Source organism: Mandrillus leucophaeus, unplaced genomic scaffold (genome assembly GCF_000951045.1).
Source record: "Mandrillus leucophaeus isolate KB7577 unplaced genomic scaffold, Mleu.le_1.0 Scaffold186, whole genome shotgun sequence".
Lineage (NCBI taxonomy): Eukaryota > Metazoa > Chordata > Mammalia > Primates > Cercopithecidae > Mandrillus > Mandrillus leucophaeus.
In genome coordinates this window covers 6,482,469-6,505,033 of record NW_012101876.1, presented here as the reverse complement: position 1 = coordinate 6,505,033, position 22,565 = coordinate 6,482,469, and the positions used below count along the sequence as shown (strand labels likewise).

Sequence of the window (22,565 nt, the reverse complement as noted above, 5' to 3'; positions counted from 1 at the left end):
AAAAAAAAAAAAAAACAAACAGTGGCATCTAGAGCCACTGCCTTTCACACATGGGGACTGAAAAGCATGGCAAGCACTGAAAACTGGACTCAATCACATTGGATTAAAAACAAATAAGCTGTTTAAAAGTTGTAAAATTACTTTGGACACCTGAGGATTTTGTCACTTACAAAAGTAACAGTTCATCATTAGAGGAAACAAAAGAAAAACTGCCTACAATTCTGCCATTCAAAAATAATTACAGTTAACATATTGGTACAAATCTATCAATCCATTTATTTTGTTATACCAAAAATAGGATCTAGGGTCTTCATTTAAAATCTTTTAATGTCTTTCAGCACTCTTTTCACAATTAAAGGATAATAGTAACCTATTTAACGGATTTCTATAGTTTATCTAATTCTTTAATGCTATATTCTTAGATTATTTCTCAATAATCCTTGCAAAAGAAGTTAAAGAGGTTGGGAGATCTATCATGTCATACTGATTTTTGTAATGCATCTATGTATGTACGTAGATACATATACATGTACACATGTATATATGTATTTACTTTCAGGATTTTAACTCTGCATCTGAATAAGCTATGGCTTACAATAAATAGCTTGAAATAGACTCTGGGTCTCCTGTCTCCCAGTAGTCTGCCATTGTGAAACACCATTTCAACTTCACTCTCTTGTCCTGTCCCTTTGTGACTCAAGGTTGGTAAGAATTATGATGGGCTCCACAGCTGAGAAACAAAGTTAATTTGCCCTCGCAAAAACTGGACTTGCAGAACTGACATCATTAGCATCAAGCAATTATAAAGTGAGTTTCTTGCTTGAGAGAACAAATGTGAACGTTCTTAATTTTTAGGTTTCCTAGATCAATATTATTGTATTACTTTACTGCTTAAAGGATCTTGCACTATTCATTAAAACCTAGGCCACCTCTGAAGCACATACCTCAGTCACACTAGCCACAGCAAGTTTTCTAGCAACATAGGGTGTCAGCATGCCAGCTAAGCTTTTCCTTATGGTTGGATTTTCTGGAGTTGCTTGTTCTTCAGCCAAATACCCTCCAAGGCGACTCAGAGCATGGACACTCAGTTTGGCAAGGCTGTTGGCTACCTCCTGTTACAAAAAAATTAAGTTGTTAAAGTAGATCTGTTATCTTACACAGCTACTATAACTTTACCGAATCACACTATATGGAACATATTTAAGGAGTAAAAAGCCAACCAAACAAAAAGGGTACAAGAGTACCTAACATTGATATCAGGAAGTTTACGTGTTGGGGCTTGTTTTTTATTTATAAGAAGGACTAACTTATACCCAATGCAGTATATCTAACAGACAACAGGAAGAAGCACATTTGGTGGTAATGTGGGAAGGAGGGGATAGGTAGGCAGCCCTGCCTGCTAGAAGCACACATTTACAATATGAGCAATAAATGAGAGCACATAGAAGAGACAAAAAAAATCTATAAAAATCAGATAAGTACTCAAGTATTTAGGGGAGCTAGCCTCAATTGCCTGATGGTAACATTATATTGTCCTGTGTTACACAACCATAATTTTGCAATCATAAAGTTGACTCCGAGTAATTAAGAAAGTATTAAATTATGTCCAGCAAATGCCACTGCAAATTCCCTTGCCTTGAATCCTTTCAGCATAAGCAATTACGACTAGAAGTTTTGGGTCTTAAAAAGCTATAAACCTAATTTTCCTGAAAAACAATTTATCTCTGGGGACTCTGGATAGCTGCAGCTTTGCTTTGCATTAGTTTAGCACTAACCTATAGTTTGGGTTCAAATTCAATATTAAAGCAACGTTAAAGTTACCTGCTGGTTTGTTTCTTCACTTTTCTGAATGCCACTCTCTTCTAGTGTGTAGTCATAATTAAACAGAAAACCAAGCAGATACCACAAAATTCCAGCCTGAAATAGGTGTGTCTGTAGCCAGAAATCCACGGCAAAAGAACTGACACATTCTACCCCAAGAGAAGCCACCCGGGGAATACTCTGAGAAAAAAGAATGAGAGAATAAGTGTTGCAGAGTTTAAAAAAAAAAAAAAAAAACAAAACAAAACTAAGAGGAACCGGTTATGCGTGTATGTCAAGCTAACTACGTTATTTTGTAAAATGTTTACCTCTTCTTATATTTTCAATTCCAATTTAAATCTGAATCCTATATCCTTTAAAGCCTAAAATTAAAAGTGACCTCATAACGAGATACCAGAATTACAACCTTTAAGGCTAGTGTCAGAAGACTTGGGAATAGTTTCCTGTTTCATTTCTTCTATTTTTAATTTTTAAAAATAGTGACATGGCATCAATAGCAACTTACATGCTAATGATCTTAAATATAACAATAACTTTTGTGCAGTTGTAAAGATTTATGTCAGAGTTTCTATTCTGTAATCAAATACTTCTAAGGACATCAAGTAGATATAGTAGAGGAGATACTTTCATCAGTTCCCTCACTTATTGATACTTTAGTATGAGATCAGCATCTCAATCCTATTTTATTCAAGACAATTCTCACTCTGCCCAGTTATCTAAGACATCTCTCTCTCCCTCCCAGTCAACTATCACATCTACCCAGAGTCAACCTTCCTCAGGTCTAGATTGGGAGGAAATAGTAAGTTCTCAGATCTCTAAAGCCTTTCCCACCAAGCAGTGCCTGAACTCTCCAGTTTTCAGGTTTTAATGGCCCCCTCTCTTTTCTTTCTTTTTTTTTTTTTTTTTTTGAGACAGGGTCTCAATCTCTTGCCCAGGCTGGAGCGTAGTGGCCCAGGCTAACTCTGAATCACATACCTCAGTCACACTAGCCACAGCAAGTTTTCTAGCAACATAGGGTGTCAGCATGCCACTAAACTTCTCCTTATGGTTGAATTTTCTGGAGTTGCTTGTTCTTCAGCCAAATACTCAGCCTCCCAAGTACCTGGGATTACAGGCGCGTACCATCACATCCAGCTGATTTTTGTACTTTTTGTAGACAGGGTTTTGCAGTGTTGGCCAGGCTGGTCTCGAACTCCTGATCTTAAGTGATCTGCCAACCTCGGCCTGCCAAACTGCTGGGATTACAGGCGTGAGCCACCACACTGGACTGGCCTTTTGCTTTTAATAGACTTATTTATTACGGGCTTCTCTTTTCTCCCTGCCACTCATTCCAATGTTCAGATGGAACCCACTTCCCTTTAGCTATATCAATTTAGTCTTACTCTTTGCAGGCCAGCCTAGAAACAAAGCCTCCATTTACAGCAAGGCTTCTGTGAAAAACACTTTTAGAAAACAATGTGCTTATAAATTAGGAACTGGCTAGTTGACAAAAAGACACTTTGCTGTCTCTATATCTAGAAAGCATTAAAGATTAACTCTACCTTGCCAAAATATAGTACCCGACAGAGATCCTTGATAATGCTAGGCATTTCCGTGATCTTCTCTCGGCATTCTTCAAACTGAGCAGCCACACTATAGCATTTACTTATGTGTCCACACACCTACAGACAACACAACAGAGCAAAAAAACCAGTAGAGTCACATAGGCATTCCTTATTTAACACATTAGAAATCAAACCAGCAGAGATTTGTGAATAATGCTTAATGGTATATACAATGCTCCAAAATTAAATAGAACGTCTTTACTATATCACTAGTCTTTCTCATCAAGATCTATAAACGCTGGGGTAGTTGGCAAACCACAGCCACTACAACCCATGGGCCAAACTGACCATGGTCTTTGTACTACCAAAGAGCTAAGAATGGTTTTTAGATTTTTCAAGGGCTGTAAAAAAGTCACAAAAGAAAACGTAACAGAGACTCTATGAAGCCTGAAACACTCATATATTTACTCCCTGGACCTTTATTTTAAAAGTTTGTTGGCCTCTGGATTAAGGTATTTTTGTATAGTTTACTAACGTAACAGAATATCACAATTTTATTTACACAATGGACTTCAAAATAGAGGATGGAACTCAACAGCCAGTACTCGTTTTATATTCTGAATTTTGCTGGCATAAGCAAAAGGCCAAATAAAAAGACACGCTCTACAAAGCTCTTAATGAACTCCTGATGAATTTCCTATCTTATAACCTTAAATGTTAAGCCAGTTAAAATACTAGGGATAGGAAAATGAGGGATGGAAGATATGTGAAACAAGAATGGCATAAAGCTGGCTAATGGAAACATACAGGTTCAATAAACTCTTCTCTAGAAAGAAAACTTAAGCCAACAGATCACAAGTGCTTTAGTGCAGTTGATACACAGATCAGCAGCATCAATGACACTTGGAAACTTGTTATAAAAACATACTCTCAGGCCACCACCCTAGACCCACTAAATCAGAAACTTGGGGTGGGGTGGAGCTCTGCAACCCACAGTTGAAATAGCCCTCCACTTGATTCTCATATACGTTAAAATCTGAACCACTGATCTAGTGCAATTTTCTTGGAACCACAGGTTTTAGCCTCACCTGTACTGACATGTCACTTGGTTTACTAGAACGAGTCAAGACAGCCACACAGCGACTAAATGCCTCCTGTAACACCTGCAGAGGAAGAAGTCAGCTATTAACTCTCCATTTTGACTTCAAGTCTGAAAGGCCTTTTCTAGCAGTAATAAAATATAAATAACCCTTTAATGTTAAATATTTGATACATAAATGTTTGATCAACATTTGCTAAATAAATAGTAAACAAAGGACTCCTAAAAGTTTTTTTTTACGCATTTCTAATAAGCTACTTTGTAAACAATATTACCATTATCAGTTTTGAACCCAACGCTTTCCAACACACATTATGAAATAAAGCTCCACTTCTATCTTTAATTTGGTATGAGAATAAAGAAAATATTGTGTTATCTGCTGAAATAAACTAAAGAATCTGCATTTGTACTTGCTAAATTCTTCACTGCCAAGAGTCATATAATGTGTGTAAACTGGCTTAAAAAGCACAAAGGTCACTCCGTATTACCTCTAGTCCATTCTCTCTTCTGAGCTCTTCAGCATTGAGGGCTGAACAGTTGACAGTATGGAAAGCTAGCTCTGTAGCCGCAGGCAACAATGGTGATTCTTTTGAGAAAAGGAGGTCATCTGAAGTTTCCATTGTTATAGTCCGAATAAGCATGGGGTATCCTGCATATTTATAAGGCTGTAAATCTGAAATAACCAATGTTAGTGTTAGAAAAATGAAACAAAATTAATTATGTTGTGGTTTCAATTTTGATACCATGTTCAATTATGTTGCCTTAAAAAAATAAAAATGGGGCCGGGCGCGGTGGCTCACACCTGTAATCCCAGCACTTTGGGAGACCGAGGTGGGCAGATCACAATGTCAGGAGATAGAGACCAACCTGGCTAACACAGGGAAACCCCGTCTCTACTAAAAATACGAAAACGTTAGCCGGGCGTGGTGGCGGGCACCTGTAGTCCCAGCTACTCAGAAGGCTGAAGCAGGAGAAAGGCGTGAACCCGGGAGGCAGTGCTTGCAGTGAGTGGAGATCTCGCCACTGCACTCCAGCCTGGGCGACACAGCGACACTCCATCTCAAAAAAAAAAAAAAAAAAAAGATAAACTATTTTATCTTAACATCTTAAATGTCTCCTCATTCCAGTTGATAAAAAAGAAATTAAACCTACTATAAAATCCCTTGGATCTTTCCTTTCTAGTAAACTTAGTTATTTTTCTAAAATGTTTCCACTAGAAAAATAACATTTTCTGGTAAATTAACTGCCCTTGGTGTATAGTTTTGATCCTTTGCTGGATACCTACTTTCTATGCTGATTTTTGTAACTTTTCACCTCATCATAGACTGCAAGGTACAGCAAATGCACCAGAAATTCTATTAATATTATATGCACATCTTTATAAAGAAAAAAGATTGAAGATATTTAAATGACAGTGAATATTTTGTATTAAGTTTTCTGGATAACAAGTGCTCTTTTCTATTTTACCAGTTATCTTAAATTTTTACCAGTATTTTCTTCAATTTGAAAACACTGAATACAATTTCTTACTAGAAGTACAAAACAGAAAGTTAAACTACATTTAGTTAAATCTATGATTTAATAACCAAATTTAAAAGTGAAAGCTAGTAAACCAACATGCCTAATTACTCCTTTCTTTCCATATTCTTTTTTCAATCTAACCTATTAGGCAGAGAGATGCAAATTAATTGGCTGTGACTTTAAAAGTATCTCCGTAATTCCAAATTGAAATCAGCATAAATCTTATTGACTTTTGAGGCTGACCAATAAACTGCCTTAAAACTCATTTCTAAACTGGCTTTTTTAAAAAAGGTCCCTTGGAACAGGTCCTAATTTTCCTAAAAAAAAAAAAAAAAAAGTGACATATATATGGTAAGAAAGAACAGTGAATAACTAAGTCCTGTCGGATCAGGACCTCCACCTCAGAGCTTCTTGGGTATAACCCCACCTTGGGAAAAGTTAAAGATGACCTTGTTAACAGAGAAACCAGTATGGGCCATAATTGTATCTTGTGGCTAATAATTTAGTTATCAGCATTAAAAGACAACCAAGGGTTTTGAAAAAGGTTTCTAAACTCATTCCGATTAGTGGTAAATGCTATATAACTAAAATGTATTATAAACTTTTTGTTAAACTCATGTAAAAGTAAATCAACTAATCAGTGCTCTCTTTAATAATCCAGCTGCTAGATCCTCAGGCTGTCCCCTCAAATACTTAAACTGCAACCCCATCTCTTGTCTTTAGTTACCCAACACTCTCCATGCTTATCTCAAATCCCCACAGTCCTCTTCCTTCTCTCCCAACATCCCATTGCAAATGGCTCTCCCACTTTGTGCTGTAAATCAAGTTCAGTTCCCAAGCCAATGGGCATCTGCTATATTGAACCCAACCCCTCATCACCAACAAAGGGGGACGTTTTGAACGTACTCTTGGCTTTCTGGACTGCTACTGTTAGGGCTACTGCAAATGGCCCCACAAACACTGGATAATCCTATAATCTGAAATCATACCTATTTCATCTATACCAGTGTTCTTCAAACTGTCCCACAGGACTAGAGGGTCCTGAGAGCTACAATAGGAAATAGAATATATGAGAAGTACATCATCATTTGAAGTTTCTACTGCTTTTAAAAAACCTGAATGCTCTTGGTGTTTTTAACCTTCAGAGGCTTTTAAAGTTATGATAGGCTTTCATATGTCATTTAAGAAAAACATGAAATGATCTTTAAATTCCAGATTCCATTCTAGATCTCATTTAATACGTTTGCTACTAAATGGCTAAACACAAAAACTAACCAAATAACTGCACAGAACGAAGATGTCAGAAATGCAAAATACTGAAAAACATAGGTATGAAGGGGAAGATATAAAACAATATTTTGGGCCTTTCTTTAGAAAACTACATTTTCCTTTATTTAAAACACAATTCCAAGAGTCTTTTGCAACAATAATTCTGAATCTATTAAAATATGCTGCAGAAACAGGTAATATGGTATAGGGTTAGCTGTGATAGGGTTAGCTGGAGGATAAATTAAAATCTGAGAACAGACATCTTACCTTCTTTATGACGGTTGAAGAGGATGCTCTGTGTTTTTAGAATTAAAATTATATTCTCTGGATCTGGTCCATCCACTATTTTTGCTGATTTGGTACATAAAAATTCATATGCTTTATTTACTTTTTCAAACATGTCCTATATGTAACCAAAGATAATTTAATGTTAATTTGGAACGTCCCAAAATTCAACTTAAACAACATACATGGTTTGTATTTTATCAGTAACTTCAGCTATTATTTTATTATTTATATTAAGGAATTCATTCCAACTGTAATCTAGCTGGTATACTGTTAAGGTGAAACGTTGTTTCAAATAGTTGTCTAATGATCACAGTACCATTTACTGAAAAATTCTTCAAATAAGAATATTAAATGTATCCTTAAACACATCATGTTAAACTCATACAACTAGAGACAGATTGCATCTATATAACAAAAATTATGAGCTACTATTAAGCACTGTGCTAAATGCCATAATCTCATTTAATCCTCAAACAGCCATGTAAACTGTGTACCATTATTATCCTCATTTTTTTACATGAGGATGCTGCAACTTAGATGTAATAGCTTGCTTAAGGACACAAAATTAATTGGTGGCAGAGCTGAGAGGTACAGCCAGGTCGGCCTCCTAACTCCATGCTCTTAAACTGTTACACTGTATGTTTGGTTGATCTATATGTTGATTCTTGTGTGAGTATCATATTGTTTTACTATTGTAGCTTTATGAAGTGTTATAATATCTGGTAAGTTAAGTCTAGCAATTTAAAACAGATTTCAAAATTTCTTCCTTTATTTTTCTCCTAGATGAATTTGAATTAATATGAGGTTCTCAAAAAACTCCCTAGGGTTTTGATTAAAAATACCTTAAACATATAAAAGTCAGATCTTTTCAATGTCACGTCTTCTCATTCAGGAATACTGTCTCTGTTTTTTTTTTCCAGTGAAAACCAGACCTTGAACCCAGTGGAAATTATTCCAAGTTTCTAGCAACAGAGTCCTGGTTTTGGTGGTTCTTATGTGATTTCATCTTTTATCAAACTTCATTGGATGAGGCGGCATCAGGGAATGATGATTTAAAATCTGAACCAAATTTTCTATTTTTTCAGTTAGAGTGATATGAAATTGGATGTCATTGGAAAAAATTACATAAATTGCCCAAAGCAATCTGAATAGCAATGGTATCACCTACAACCTACAAATAAATTAAGTTCCCCTGCATTCCTTATTTTCAATTATTCTTATGATTGCCCATTAGAGTTAATTCTGAAACAGACATGGATAAGGAGACACAATAAAACCTGTAAGTTACTAGTCATAAAGGCCACTCTTCTGGTAAACTGAGGGAGCATCATCCATACAGAAGCTATGGGCATGTGGTTAGAAGTTTATTAAACATACACTGGGTATGTATTATGAGGCAGGTACTGGCACAGAAGGTAATATACTTTCTCCTACTAAATAATAGTAGAGCAAGAGGAAGTCAGCCCAATGCCCTAATTCCAATAGCAGTACATACCCTCCCATCTGGATTCTTATCAGGGTGATACTTTTGTGCAAGTCTGAAGTAAGCTTTCCTAATCTTGCTCTCATCATGCCTGTTAAACAGGAAAATTGTTTTATGAGTATAGTAAGGCACAAGAAAAAATGTTTACAAAACCATCTAAAATATTTTAAGAATATTACTTGTATCAAGAATTGTATATGATTATATATTAGTCTTCAAATTAAACCCAGGAAGAATTTTTTTTTAATATATATTTTTTTACATGTTATCTTTACGGGTGAAAGATAAAACCTAAAAGTTCCCTACGGATTCACTTTAAATTATGAAATTATACTTGAGTTGGAAGAACTACAAAATATATTGTTAAAAATCCACTAACTTGTCAAAATGTCCAAAATGCCAATATCAAATTCTATAATTCTAAGTTATTATATCAGTCTTGACAAAATATACAGTTTTAGTCTATACTTAAGTTTTCAAACAATTTTTCCATAACATACCTAGTCTATATAAAACTTCACTGATAAGACAAATCTGCATTCTTCAATAATCTGTCATTTGGTGTCCTAGGTATATTGCTATCAAATCTCTTCCACATGTGTGACACAAATTACAAAAGGAAGGGAAAAAATGAATATGTGAATGGCAACTGAGTGTCAGATATGGTGCTAGGTACTCGACATACATTTTTCCAATTAATAGAGAAATGAATGTACCAGCAAGAAGAGGAGGACACAATTTGGCTAATAAGTTTGCAATAAACCAAAGTCACACAGATATAGTTCCATATGGTTATTCCCAAGGTGTACATATCAAAATACAGGCAAAAGATTTTAAAATGATTGATTTAAATATAACTTAGTCTTTGATACTGATACTTTAAGGTGGGACAGACATTTGCTACTGTACTGAAAACAACTCACGGTCCCTGTCCTTGAGGCAGATTAAGCACTTCATAAGCATCATCTATTGACATCATAGGTGGCTTCTTCTCTACTTCTTTCTTCCAGGCGTCAAGAGTATCTTTTAGTAGCTTAACCTTAAAGACAAAAGATTAAAATTTATATCAAAGTAAAACTATTTCAGAGTCTAATTTTTAAGTTATAGAATCATTGCGCTGTATTTATTTAAATGGATACTTTTAGCTGTCCAATTAACAGCTTTCTGAAATACAAATAACCAAAATCACCTGAGCACTGCTATATAGTTGGGCAGAGCAAGGTATTTGTTACAAGGCAATATTCCTCTATTTAAAAAATTTTTTAAATTCTCTGCCAATTTGTGTTATATATTAGGCTTCGAATTAAACCCAGGAAGAATTAAGATTTTTTTTTTTAACATGTTATCTTTATGGGTGAAAGATAAAACCTAGAAGTTTTAAAGTGTCCAGAAACCACGAAAGACATCAAAATTAGATGATACACTGTAGGAAGAAAGCAAGCAGTATATTGTGGTGTGCTTCTCAAGGTGATCTAACATAATTATAGGTATGCTAGCATTCAAATAAATGTAAAGGATAGAGAACACAAGGGAATCTGGTTAGCAAATGGGAAAAAAAGATCTAATATTTATGGCCTGCCTACAAGCCAAGGAGCTAGGTACTTTACAGACTATCAAATTTAATTCTTGCCTAAAATTTCATCAATAAATAAAAACACTGAGATTCTAAGAGCTAGCTGTATGTTTCCCAGTTCAGTGGTAGAGCTGGATTAAAACCTAGGTCTGACTAAAAAGCCCATATCTAGTATCTCACGTTGAATCCTGAATAAGTACCCGAGTCTACCTGCGTTTTTTTGGTCACTGCATTGTAAAGAGGCGGTGACTTGCAGTACAAATGGCGATTATTCTGAAATCTTTTAGATGGTATTAATGGTGTAAGTTCCACCACGGTAACAGAACAACATGGGCACAGGTGCCCACAGATAAACAAAGACTCAGGTTAGAGGGGTCCCAAGGGCACTCTGGACTGGTCAACAGTGCATACTGTTTTATAATTGAGCAGGTCACACTCATTGCCTCTTATGCGTGCCAGGAATTATGCTTATGTGAATTCTTAATAATCTTCACAAACACCACCAGATAGCTGCTATTATTACCAATATTTTAGAGATGAAAACTGAGGTTTAGACAAATAAGCAATGTACTGAATATTAAATAGATTTTTTTTTTTTTTTTTTTTGAGACGGAATCTCACTCTGTTGCCCAAGCTGGAGTGCAGTGGCGCCATCTCCGCTCACTGCAAGCTCCGCCTCCCGGGTTCACACCATTCTCCTGCCTCAGCCTCCCGAGTAGCTGGGACTACAGGCGTCCGCCACCACGCCCGGCTAATTTTTTGTATTTTCGGTAGAGAGGGGGTTTCACCGTGTTAGCCAGGATGGTCTCGATCTCCTGACCTCGTGATCCGCCTGCCTTGGCCTCCCAAAGTGCTGGGATTACAAGCGTGAGCCACCGCGCCCGGCCATTAAATAGAGTTATTAAATGTTAATGGTCCAGCTGAAACTCAATCCCAGACTGGCTAACTCCACCATCTGTGAGATTAATCAACCTGCAATAAAGACAAGCTTCCACCAAGCTATTCTAGTATGTCATACTATATACATATAATTATGTTATCTGCATGAAGTTTGTTTTGTCTTTGTCACAAAAGACAAAGATTGCAATATTCTTAATACTCCTTAAAAAATTATCTTTCAACGTGAGATCTACCCAAATATAATGAACTATACTCAGAGTCGCACAGTGCTTAGTGCTTGAGAAGGAATACTTAAGAAAGCTATTCTCCTTCTTACTGCAGGAGGACAAAATACTCAGAAGTGTTTAGAGGCCTTTTTTCGTGGCTTAAGGCAGCACAAATTAAACTACTGACTTACTGGGTCTTTAATTGGCCAATCTGGAAATCGGAGTGTATCACACAGTTGTTTGAGGTAATAAATATTACAAAACAGTTCATTTTCTAGTTGTGGATAGTTGATCACAGGAATGGGACAATACTGATAAAGTGCTCTTGTGTTACTCTGAAGGCGAGGTGTGAAATCAGCAAGATGGGCAGCAATCTTCTCTATCATGAGGCGCCTACAATCATAAAAACCTCCAGTCAAGCTTTATGAAGGGATTATTTTAAAGAGAAGGTTAAGATACATAATCATGCAAGATAGTTATATGAATCATCTATAGAATAATTCAATTACTATCCTAAAATGAGAGCTTTTAAATATGTTACTTTGGGCATTTTATTGTATAAACATGGAAAAAACTTATCTATGATACTTATCTGTAAAGAAGATCATAGAGAAAAGGGCTGATACTCTCAGTCCTTCCTATTAAAAAATCAGCCATTAGAAGGGCAAATGGTACGCATCTGAATGCATGAGGGTGTAGCTAGGAAACTCAAACTTGCTATTATCCAAAGAAGCTCACTAGATGGCATGTATTTCAACAAACTTACTGTAGTCTAGGATCTGGCCTCAGATAAGCAGAAACTTATCAGCACAAAGAGCAATCCATCTTTTAGATAGGGCCTTATATTAGCCAATCTCAGGAGAAAAATATTACACAGAAGAACTGTGTTGGTAATTTATTAATATTGTTACATATTTTTTCCCAATGAAAAATATGACTGCCATACAGAATATATTCAAATTGGTGGCTAACACATGACAAGCCCATAGGACAACAAGTCAAATGATAACAAGCAGGTGGCAAAGAGTGTGTGCAGTCTGACGAGGATCAGTGATTGACATAGAAGATCTAATGCCATCCAGCTAGGGGAACTGAGGGGTTCTCCAAAAAGAGACAACCTTGACACTGGAACTATGAAGTGTCAAGCCTTGTCTGAACAGAAACTGGCTGGGCATTGTCATCTGCTTCTGAAACTTTCCTTTTTCTGTGTTTTCACAGGTTTCTCCTACGGCACTCCCCCGCCAATAAAGACATACCTTAGGAATGCTAACCTCCAGATTAAGGGCAAAAAGGTGTTGGGGTAAGGGAGCCCACATTCTAGAATAATTTCGGGTATCTCTGGTCTGATCCATTGATCCAAATTATGTGGGCATAGTTTTTAATTAGTGGGAGTATAGTCCTACTTCCAAATAGCCAGAGGTATGTCTTGATTTTATCCCAATTTCCTATATATATTATCAGTTCATTACCTAAAATCTTACTAGTTCTCTGAACTGATTTAAGAAGTACCAGTGGTTGGTAGGCCCTACTGTTATACAACGTTCTGTTAAGGTAATAGTAATTTTGTCAAATCTTGTTAGAACACAGAAAACCTTAAGGCCTTATGGAAATCCATCATTTGATTTGGCATCAATGATTACTGCCATTTTAGATTATAAAACTAGTGAAAACATGTCTTTTAACAGAAGTTAAAGCAGATGGCGAGCAGCAAAGACTAAATTATAAATACAAATCAATCAATCAACTGGTTATTTACCTCATTTCACTGCTCCAGATTGCTTCTGGAGTATCAAATTCTCCTAGAAAAATCTCAGAAAACTTTTCAGGTTCATAATTTTCTAAGTAACAAACCATTGCTTCAGGTAGAATGTGCCCAAGTATACTTCTTTGAAAAATATCTTGTCCTTTTGTCTTCAAAACAAAACAAAACAAAAGGTAGTCAAAAACATTAAAGTTATCTTTCAATTTTCTAATAAATGATTTATGGTTAGAGAACACTTTAAGAAAGGAATACAATTGGAAAAAATTGCTTTTATGCTTTGGGAATGTAGATGGAAACACAGCAAAATGTGAGTGGAAGGTATCTGGTACAAACTGGCTTGGCATTCTAAGGCAGAACCAACAGCCTCTGGTACTGCAGCAGTCTTAGCTTTAAGTGTCACAAGCTGCCAGTATTATTTAGGATGACTGGCCTTTGACCACGTGTAACAGTAATGGACAAACAGGAGGAATATCCCACAAAGATTTACATCAATTATCCTGCATTATATTGTTGGCTATAGGTCCCACCTGTACTTGCTTCTGTTTTCAAAAATAAGTTCAGAAGATCATTAAGAGCCTGTCCTCATGAAATGCAGCTAGGATCTAGATGGAGAATTTCTACTTAAAGTAATTATAATTAACTGTTTTGAGAAGTCCATATCCTCTGGCAGGCCAAATGGGGTCAGGATAATGACCATACTAAATTTTAAACTCATTTCTTTATTCAACGGAAATAAAATCCCAAGGGCTAGCTAGGATTTATACAAATAAATGCTTATTTCCTTCTAGGAAAATTTAAGACATTTTACTTATCTAGGATAAAACAAAGAGACAAGGGAAAAAACCCAAACATGGTTTTATCATGTGGTGCAAAGACAAATTAGAAGATGAATATTTTCAGGCTTTCTGCTAATAAGAGTAACAAATTCACTATCTGTTAAACTTTTGGGTAAAGAATTGCTAGTTGTATTCTTGAATACTATTATTTGGTAATTCAAACATCCAGATTTGTGCTTTAAATACTGTTTTGCTATAATTATTCAAAATACTGTTAGCTGAAATGATATAAATCATTTCTAATATAAAATTTGGAAAAAATTACATTATGCATAATGGCACAGAAATAAAGGAAGAAAAAGAATGCCCAAATGTCAAATACTACATTAAGGTACTATCATCAGAGACTTTTTAAACTTGTTTATATTCTCATTTTCTATTTGTATAAAGCTGTGGAAATTATGCTGCCATGGGCATCTTTCATATCAGACAAATGGGTCACTTTCTAGGGCTTCACTGGCTGCTCTATAAAACATACAATTTAGTGTCTATTGTCAAGGTGGTGCCAGCATTCCTCTGTTAGTTTTCTAAACAGTGGTCTGGTTTTGGTTTATTATTCTGCCCTATCTGATCCAAAAAGAAGTCCATGCTCCATGAAAAGCTGAACATATTTCAAAACATCCTTCAGTTTCAACAATAAATATCTCTTTGTAAAAGGTAGATATTTAGATTGTCCAAACTACCTAAATAAGTCTTTTTTGTTTGTTTGTTTTTCTTTTAATTCCCAGCTTAACTCCTCAGTAAAACGACAAGAACACTTGACAGCATGTGAAAAACTGAGTAGCTTCGAAAAAGAAACCTAGCACTTCTGCCACTTTGGGATCTGAACAAAAAGGCTGAAGTCTTCCTGAATTTTAGCTGACAATGTAAGACTCAGGGGGATTATTTACGAAAATCACTAATCTAAACCTTATACAGAGAACAACTTATATTCATAGAGGTGTCAGGCTATAATTCACAGCTGCAATCTCAATATTAAGTCTAATGGGTCAGTGACATTTATTTTCCTTTAAAAATATTACCTTAGACTTTATATGTGCAAGGTACCACGAACGATGTAAGAACAGAGTAAAACAATACCTGCCCTCAAGTCCTTATAATCTAGTAAACATAATACACAGCTCAGGAAACTTTACAGTGCCAAAACAGCTTACCCAGGGCTAAGCATTCAGAGGATTAATCTGGCTTACCTCTTCTGACTTGAAAGCCTGTTTGGTATGTGTGTATTTCAAAAATCTAGAAAGAAAAATGAATTATCTATCAGATATAAAAAGCGATTTAGTTTTTGTAACCTTAGTTTTCTAAAGACTAGATCTTTTACAGCTAAATAAAACTCACAAATGGCAACTCACATAAATCCATATTCCCAAATTACTTAATTTCTGAATAAGGCAAGAACTAGAAAGATTTTTAAAGTGTAGTAATATTAAAGCTATGTGACAATATAAAAAATTATTAAATTTTAAGCAAGCAAAATGTAAAACTGCATGTACAATATGAATATGGCTATATTAAATACATAAATACTAGATAATACATTCTTATGCTAGATGTGGTATAGTGGTACAATTCTGAGTAAATTTCCCCCATTCTTCTACTTTCCAAGTCTTTAGTATTACTTAAATAGCCTTTGTAATGAGAATCTTAATAAAAGCAATGATGTACTCACAAAAAATTCAATTAAATCAGTCCATGTAAAATTCAAATAATACTTTCAAATAGATTACCCTTAAAGTTCTTACCGAGCAACAGGAAGCACATTGGAACCTGTGTACATCATGATAAAGAAAAATACTCCACTCAGATAAAGGCGGGGTAACTGTGGGTTATCTTGCATGACATGGTATAACAAAATAGCAACCTTCTCAACAAGGATAGGGTCAAAGGTCAGCAGTAGCTGAAAAAAAATTAACATGTTTTCATTGGGTTGTAAAAAACCTGCATCATCACTTTAGGTTTTTTATTTCACATGCTGAGGTTATAGCTCCTTATGTAAGTTATAAAATAAAAACCCATGGGAGTCAGTAAGCTCATCTACCAGACCCACAACAGATTTGAAAAATGATTCATTCTATAACATTTAATGCAGAAAATCAATTGAGAGTTGATCAAAATGTATTCAGAAAAGCCCAAACATGCCTGAAGCTAGTTTTGCCATAACGTTACAGGTAATATTGCTTCTTGTGCAAGAATCTTCCTAAAAAGACTTCTCGGTTTGTTTCAATTCAGCTGAGCTGACATAACAATCCCTTGAAGGCTTCTTGAGAACTCAAGGAGCAGAGCAGAAAATAATGATCAATGAAACAGCCTAAAAAGTAGATCCAGAAGTGCAGGTAAAAGGCAAGAGGGTAAACAAGTCATCTTCTACCAGAAAGTACCAAAAGATGTGGCCTCTAGAAATCTGAGCTACAAATACGGGAATTTCTGGGATTACTCTAATAAATCTGGGCTAATTAAAAACCATACAGAATTGCTATTAATAAACTTCTGATAAACATTTAATAAGTTTTATCTATGAAGCTTAATAAAGGTGTCATTCCAATTTTCTATAAACACCTGCTTCCAATGAATCCTCAATTTTGGGTCCAATGCTCCCAGTAAAAAAAAAAAAATAAAAAAAATAAAAATAAAAATTATAGCCAGGCGCAGTAGCTCACGCCTGTAAGCTGAGCACTTTGGGAGACTGAGGCAGGTGGATCACAAGGTCAGGAGTTCAAGATCAGCCTGGTCAATATGGTGAAACTCCATCTGTACTAAAAATAAAATCAGCTGGGCGTGGTGGCGGGTGCCTGTAATCCCAGCTACTTGGGAGGCTGAGGCAGAAGAATTGCTTAAACCTAGGAGGATGAGGTTGCAGTGAGCAGAGATTACCCCACTGCACTCCAGCCTGGGTGACGGAGTAAAACTCCATTTCAAAAAATAAATAAATTAATTAATTTATTTATTTACAATAAAGAGTAAGTAGCTCAAATTAGGAGGCCAAAGTTCTATACTCATGTGAGACTAAACAGCTATGTGTTCTTTTAAGTAAATAACTCAAATTTCTCTGTGCTTTGGTATCTTATGTATTCCATAAGGTATTTAGCTAAAGCGTTTCATACTATTACATATTTTAAAAAAGAAACATACAGTCATATAGGATTTTCCCTAGTGTTAATGGCAGTAGTTCAAGACTTGACATTATGGGAATTAGCAGCAAACACTCACACAAGCGTACACACACACCCAACCACCCACAGTATTTCAATCTGTCACTATACTAGAAAACCTAGAACATTTATTCAGTACACACACACACCCAGAGTATTTCAAACTATCACTATACTAGAAAACCGAGAACATTTACTCACTGTATCTTGGACCACTCTAAAAATTCTGAAGCTCTATCAGATGGTAAAAATGAGTACTGCTCTTAAAGTCAAATGAATTATAGATATCCCTTCCAACCAATGAAGATAACGTTCCCAGAAAGTACTATAGCCACCTAACTGTGCTTTGGCAAGATTTGGGTCTCCCAGAATATAAAAAATTAAGAGAAAAACAAAAATAACTTCTTAAAAATATTTTTTTAACTCAATATAAAAAAAAAAAGGAGTCACACACTGTTCAAAGAAGCTAGATTTATCAATACAAATATCTGTAATCACGTTGTTCAGATCTTACTGAAAATTTTTGGTTAATTAAAAGAAAGCCTCCCTCCCCCAAGCTTCATGTTATGCTGAGCACATTTCTTAAAAGTTTTTCAATCAACCCTTCCTAGCCTGAAATTTAATGCCATTTGTATTTACTTTTTCCTTTCAGTTTCGTAAGTCTTAGAAAAATGGGAGAGGCTGATCTTCTGGGTGTGGTGTTTTATCCACATGTTGAGAGGGTCTATCAAGGAGAACACATTCCTCTCTCTGCATCACCTCACATATGCAGCCACATGGCCCCATGGGGAGGGGGATGTGGTAATGGTTTAGAGTCCTCAATAACTGCAGTGCTTTTTCACTGAAGGATCTGAATGGAAATGTCCACAAGAGAAAAGCACAGAAATGTTAAAATGTGAGTATGCTTAAATAACAGAAATTGGCAAAAAAAAAAAAAAAAAAAAAAAAAAAAAAAGTAGGGCATTATTCTATTGTATTTAGAAGTATTTTTCAGCATCAATGACTTACATAGGTATTTAGGTAGTATATAAGTGAATGTAAAAATATATAAACTGAGTTAACTCTTCTCTCCCATTGCAGACCAATGTACAACTGAAAGGTACAAATGGCACAAATTACTGGCATAGAACTTAATAAAAACATTTGCCTGAAATCTCTAGGACCTGACTTATTTGGGTTTAATGCTAATCTGAAGTTTAAATAGCTTAATTCCAAAAAAGCAGAATAACGCAAAAGAAAAAGAGATGATTGGAAACCTTTTAAGAAATGTGCTCAGCATAACATTAATTCCAACTCACTGCTTTGAATCATTGGTATCAATGAAAACATAACTAAGAATAGTCAAAATCTAGGGCAGAAGCTAGTGAGACTGCTGTGATTACTAAAGATATAAGTCACCAAGTCCACCCCTGTGGCCTGCTGGTGTACCTCCCAGTAGTATTAACAACATCAACATACACCACAAACTGGAGTAAATCACTTTTCAGATATTAAAGAGGTATGATTTTAAAAATAGGTAAAAAATAAACTCTTTTAGCACAATTCTGGAATCTGGAAACTTATGTTTAGGTTCAATCTTCCACAGCTATTCAGCAACTCAAGAGTAAGTGAAATAGTCAGGTGCGGTGGCTCACGCCTGTACTCCCAGCACGCTGGGAGGCCAAGGCGGATGGATCATTTGAGGCCAGGAGTTTGAGAACAGTTTGGTTAACATGGGGAAACTCCTTCTCTACTAAAAATACAAAGTAGCTGGGTGTGGTGGTGCATGCCTGTAATCCCAGCTACTCGGGAGACTGAGGCAAGAGAATCATCTGAACATGGGAAGCGAAGGCTGGAGTGAGTCAAGATCCCATCACTGCACTTCAGCCTGGGCAACAGAGAGAGACTGTCTCAAAAAAAAATTAAAAAAATAAAAAATTAAGTGAAATGAATGTAATTCAAAGTTCAGGCTTTTTCTTTTCTTTTTGAGATAAGGTCTTGCTCTGTTGCCCAGGCTGGAGTGCAGTGGCATGATCACAGCTCACTGCAGCCTCAAACTCCTGGGATCAAATAATCGTCCCACCTCAGCCTCCCAAAGGGCAGGGACTATAGACGTGTGCCATCATGCCTAGCAGTTATTTACTTATTATTATTTTTTTTTGTAGAGATGGAGTCTTCCTACGTTGACCAAAGTAGTCTCGAACTCCTGGACTCAAGCAACCCTCCCGCCTCAGTCTCCCAAAGCACTGGGACTAGAGGTGTGAGACTCCACACCTGGCCTGTTTAGGCTTTTTGAAAATGGAATAGACTGCAACAAAACAAAGACTGGTACTGATAATAAAATTAAGACAAAATGATTCTTAAAATTGCTCCTAGTTTGATTACATAAAAGTAACTCACCTGAATAATATGGGGAAGGCAAGTGCTATCTGACAGCAGTCTTTTCACTTTGGGTAGAGGCCGAATGATGGCATTGTCTTGATCCCTAGAAAACATTTTCTCACGTCAACATTTAATGTATTTATTAAAATTTGTATGTTCAGAGCATATGACATTCTACTAGGCATGAAGCAGGTTACCTTACTTTTTTGTTAATGAAGACTAAGCTCTCATACAGCTGGGAACATGATTAGGTATTTTGGTTTAAATCTATTTGGCTGCTTAATATGACTTCATTTCCTTCCATAAGATTTCCTTGAAAAACAGTATCCTAGAAGAGCCAAAGACTCTTGTTTATTATTTAATTGATTAAACTTGGTGTTGTCCAACACACTGTCAGTGGATATTTTCCCCCAAAGGGCATATCAAACTTTGTTACATAAATTTAAACCTTGATTTAACTATGTTTGGTATTTTCTAAGTATTGCTTTAATTTTAATGCTACCTTATTTCTAAATACTAACTGTATAATTTTTGAGTTCAACTGGAACGATGAAAACTTCAAGTGTTTTAAAATATGTGACAGTTTCTCAGTAATTTCCATCACAAGATATCTTCAGTACAGTAATGAATCAAAATGATTTATATGTAAATATTTCATAAAGATTAAAAAGTTCCATGCAAGTGTTACATTTATGACTTAGAGAACAAATTCTCACCTTTACTGGTCAAGTGGGGCAAGATGTGGGCCTACATTTGCCTTCTATAGCAGGAATAGCTAGCCTGTCAGATCAATAGCTGGCATTCACCACTGTCTATGGACTGCAGTATGTGTAATTCAAAACATTCACACCAATTCACAGAAATTATAATATTGCAAGTCTCAGTTTTGTAATATTATTTGAAATCTCCCAGAGAAAGCTGTTTTAGTTCTTTATAGCCATTTCAAAAAATGCCAAAGGTCAAAGCAGCATTCCTCCAAGGCCACAAATAGGAATCTTTGTTTTAAACCACCAGACTGATTCTATGATGTTACTAAGGAAGCGTATCAATTATCCATGAAAACATTCAATTACATTTTACCTGCTTGGAAAATATCCACACATTGTGATCAACATGTTCAATATAAGGGTAGCAAGGTCAGTTTCATTCAGGACAGCCTGTCCACTGGCTAAGAGACACCACTTAAGCTGGGGTATGGACTGAAGTGGTCGCCATCCATCCATGCCTTGAGCCCAGCATCTGGTTTTTGCATTTAACATTCCTTTGGTCCACAATTCTTGCATCTTAATGGATGGAAGGCATTATTACAAACAGACAAAATAAAATGAAAAACCTCACTAATGTTTTCTACCTTATAGTAAATATATACTAAATTATGAAACAAACATGCAAGTACACTATTTTAGGAAAATCAAGTTTTGTTGACAGGCCTTTGGGAACCCAAATTTGGTTAATACAAAAACAAAAAAACAGAAAAAACAACCTACCACCACTTTGTCAACCTGCAGAGCATAAAGAATACTGGAAGGAGTAAAAATGATAGGTGGAGTGCTAAATAATTAAATTATATGAGAGCAGAAGGGTTGGTCCTCTATAAATCTATTTTTGCCCCAATTCAAAATGAGCCTAGGAGGCTAAAGATTGGAGGCAGGATCAAATATCAAGATAAAGAGGAAAATTGTCCTCAGTTCTTGGACTGAGTAATATTCAATGAATTTTAGACTGCATACTAAAACTTACTTGTTCATACCATATAGAAACATTATAGTTTGACATAAGTACTAAGAGAGCTTTTTTTTTTTCTTTTTAGGAGATAGGGTTTCACTATTCATTGCCTAGGCTGGAGTGCAGTGGTGTGATCATGGCTTACTGCAGTCTCGACCTCCTGGGCTCACGCGACCCTCCCACCTCAGCCTCTCAAAGTAGCTGAGACTACAGGCATGCACCACCATGCCTAGCTAATTATTTTTTATTTTAATAGAGACAGTGTCTTGCTATGTTGCCCAGGCTGGTCTTGAACTCCTGGCTTCAAGTGATCCTCCCACAGTGCTGGAATTACAGGTGTGAGCCACTACACACAGCCAGAAATTATTACATTAAAGTCACTAAAAACCTGAGTGCTACATCCATAACAACAACTTTCAAACAAGGCTTGAAGGCATAATTTTATATGTATGTTTGGTTCTCCATTTTTCATGTGGAAACTGAGTTGCAGGGCCCTTGGAGCTAATAACAGGAATTTAAATGACAGCTTTAAAATTTTCCACACCTCTATAAGCGCTAAGCAGGAGTGCATAAGAAATGCTGAGACCTTCACAAACAGTTTCTCCAAGATACATACCTCATGAAATCCATATGGGCCACTCCTTTCTTTGTCTGCGTTGCCAAAATACCATTCCTTTTCACTCTCTCTTTTCATATCTGGAGCAGCTTCAATTACATTGCTCTAAGTTTAAAAAATATTTAAATTATTTTCCAAGGCAGAAATCTAAGAGACCAGATGTCATAAAACAAAGTTGCACAGCAGTACTTTGGAGGGGTTTATATCCCTTTAAAAGTTAACCTGAAATTTTAAGTGACCTTATTTTAAGATTTAAGAGTTCAGGCCGGGCGCGGTGGCTCAAGCCTGTAATCCCAGCACTTTGGGAGGCCGAGTCGGGCGGATCACGAGGTCAGGAGATCGAGACCATCCTGGCTAACACGGTGAAACCCCGTCTCTACTAAAAAATACAAAAAACTAGCCGGGCGAGGTG

The 22,565-nt window shown here is 36.0% G+C and overlaps 1 protein-coding gene across 1 annotated transcript in view; it reads right to left on the bottom strand.

Moving 5' to 3' along the window:
• The window catches only part of DNAJC13 (DnaJ (Hsp40) homolog, subfamily C, member 13), a 120,673-nt gene that overhangs the window by 34,821 nt on the left and 63,287 nt on the right, over nucleotides 1–22,565 (bottom strand). Inside the window, exons 27-41 of the mRNA XM_011977983.1 lie at nucleotides 22,154–22,258; nucleotides 20,893–21,095; nucleotides 19,831–19,915; nucleotides 16,045–16,199; nucleotides 15,493–15,538; nucleotides 13,461–13,615; nucleotides 11,896–12,097; nucleotides 9,949–10,064; nucleotides 9,038–9,116; nucleotides 7,522–7,657; nucleotides 4,953–5,137; nucleotides 4,454–4,528; nucleotides 3,363–3,482; nucleotides 1,822–2,001; nucleotides 945–1,112 (exon numbers count right to left, since the gene is read on the bottom strand). Coding sequence (XP_011833373.1) covers nucleotides 945–1,112; nucleotides 1,822–2,001; nucleotides 3,363–3,482; nucleotides 4,454–4,528; nucleotides 4,953–5,137; nucleotides 7,522–7,657; nucleotides 9,038–9,116; nucleotides 9,949–10,064; nucleotides 11,896–12,097; nucleotides 13,461–13,615; nucleotides 15,493–15,538; nucleotides 16,045–16,199; nucleotides 19,831–19,915; nucleotides 20,893–21,095; nucleotides 22,154–22,258 — 2,010 coding nt within the window. The remainder of the gene's footprint in view (nucleotides 1–944; nucleotides 1,113–1,821; nucleotides 2,002–3,362; nucleotides 3,483–4,453; nucleotides 4,529–4,952; nucleotides 5,138–7,521; nucleotides 7,658–9,037; nucleotides 9,117–9,948; nucleotides 10,065–11,895; nucleotides 12,098–13,460; nucleotides 13,616–15,492; nucleotides 15,539–16,044; nucleotides 16,200–19,830; nucleotides 19,916–20,892; nucleotides 21,096–22,153; nucleotides 22,259–22,565) is intronic.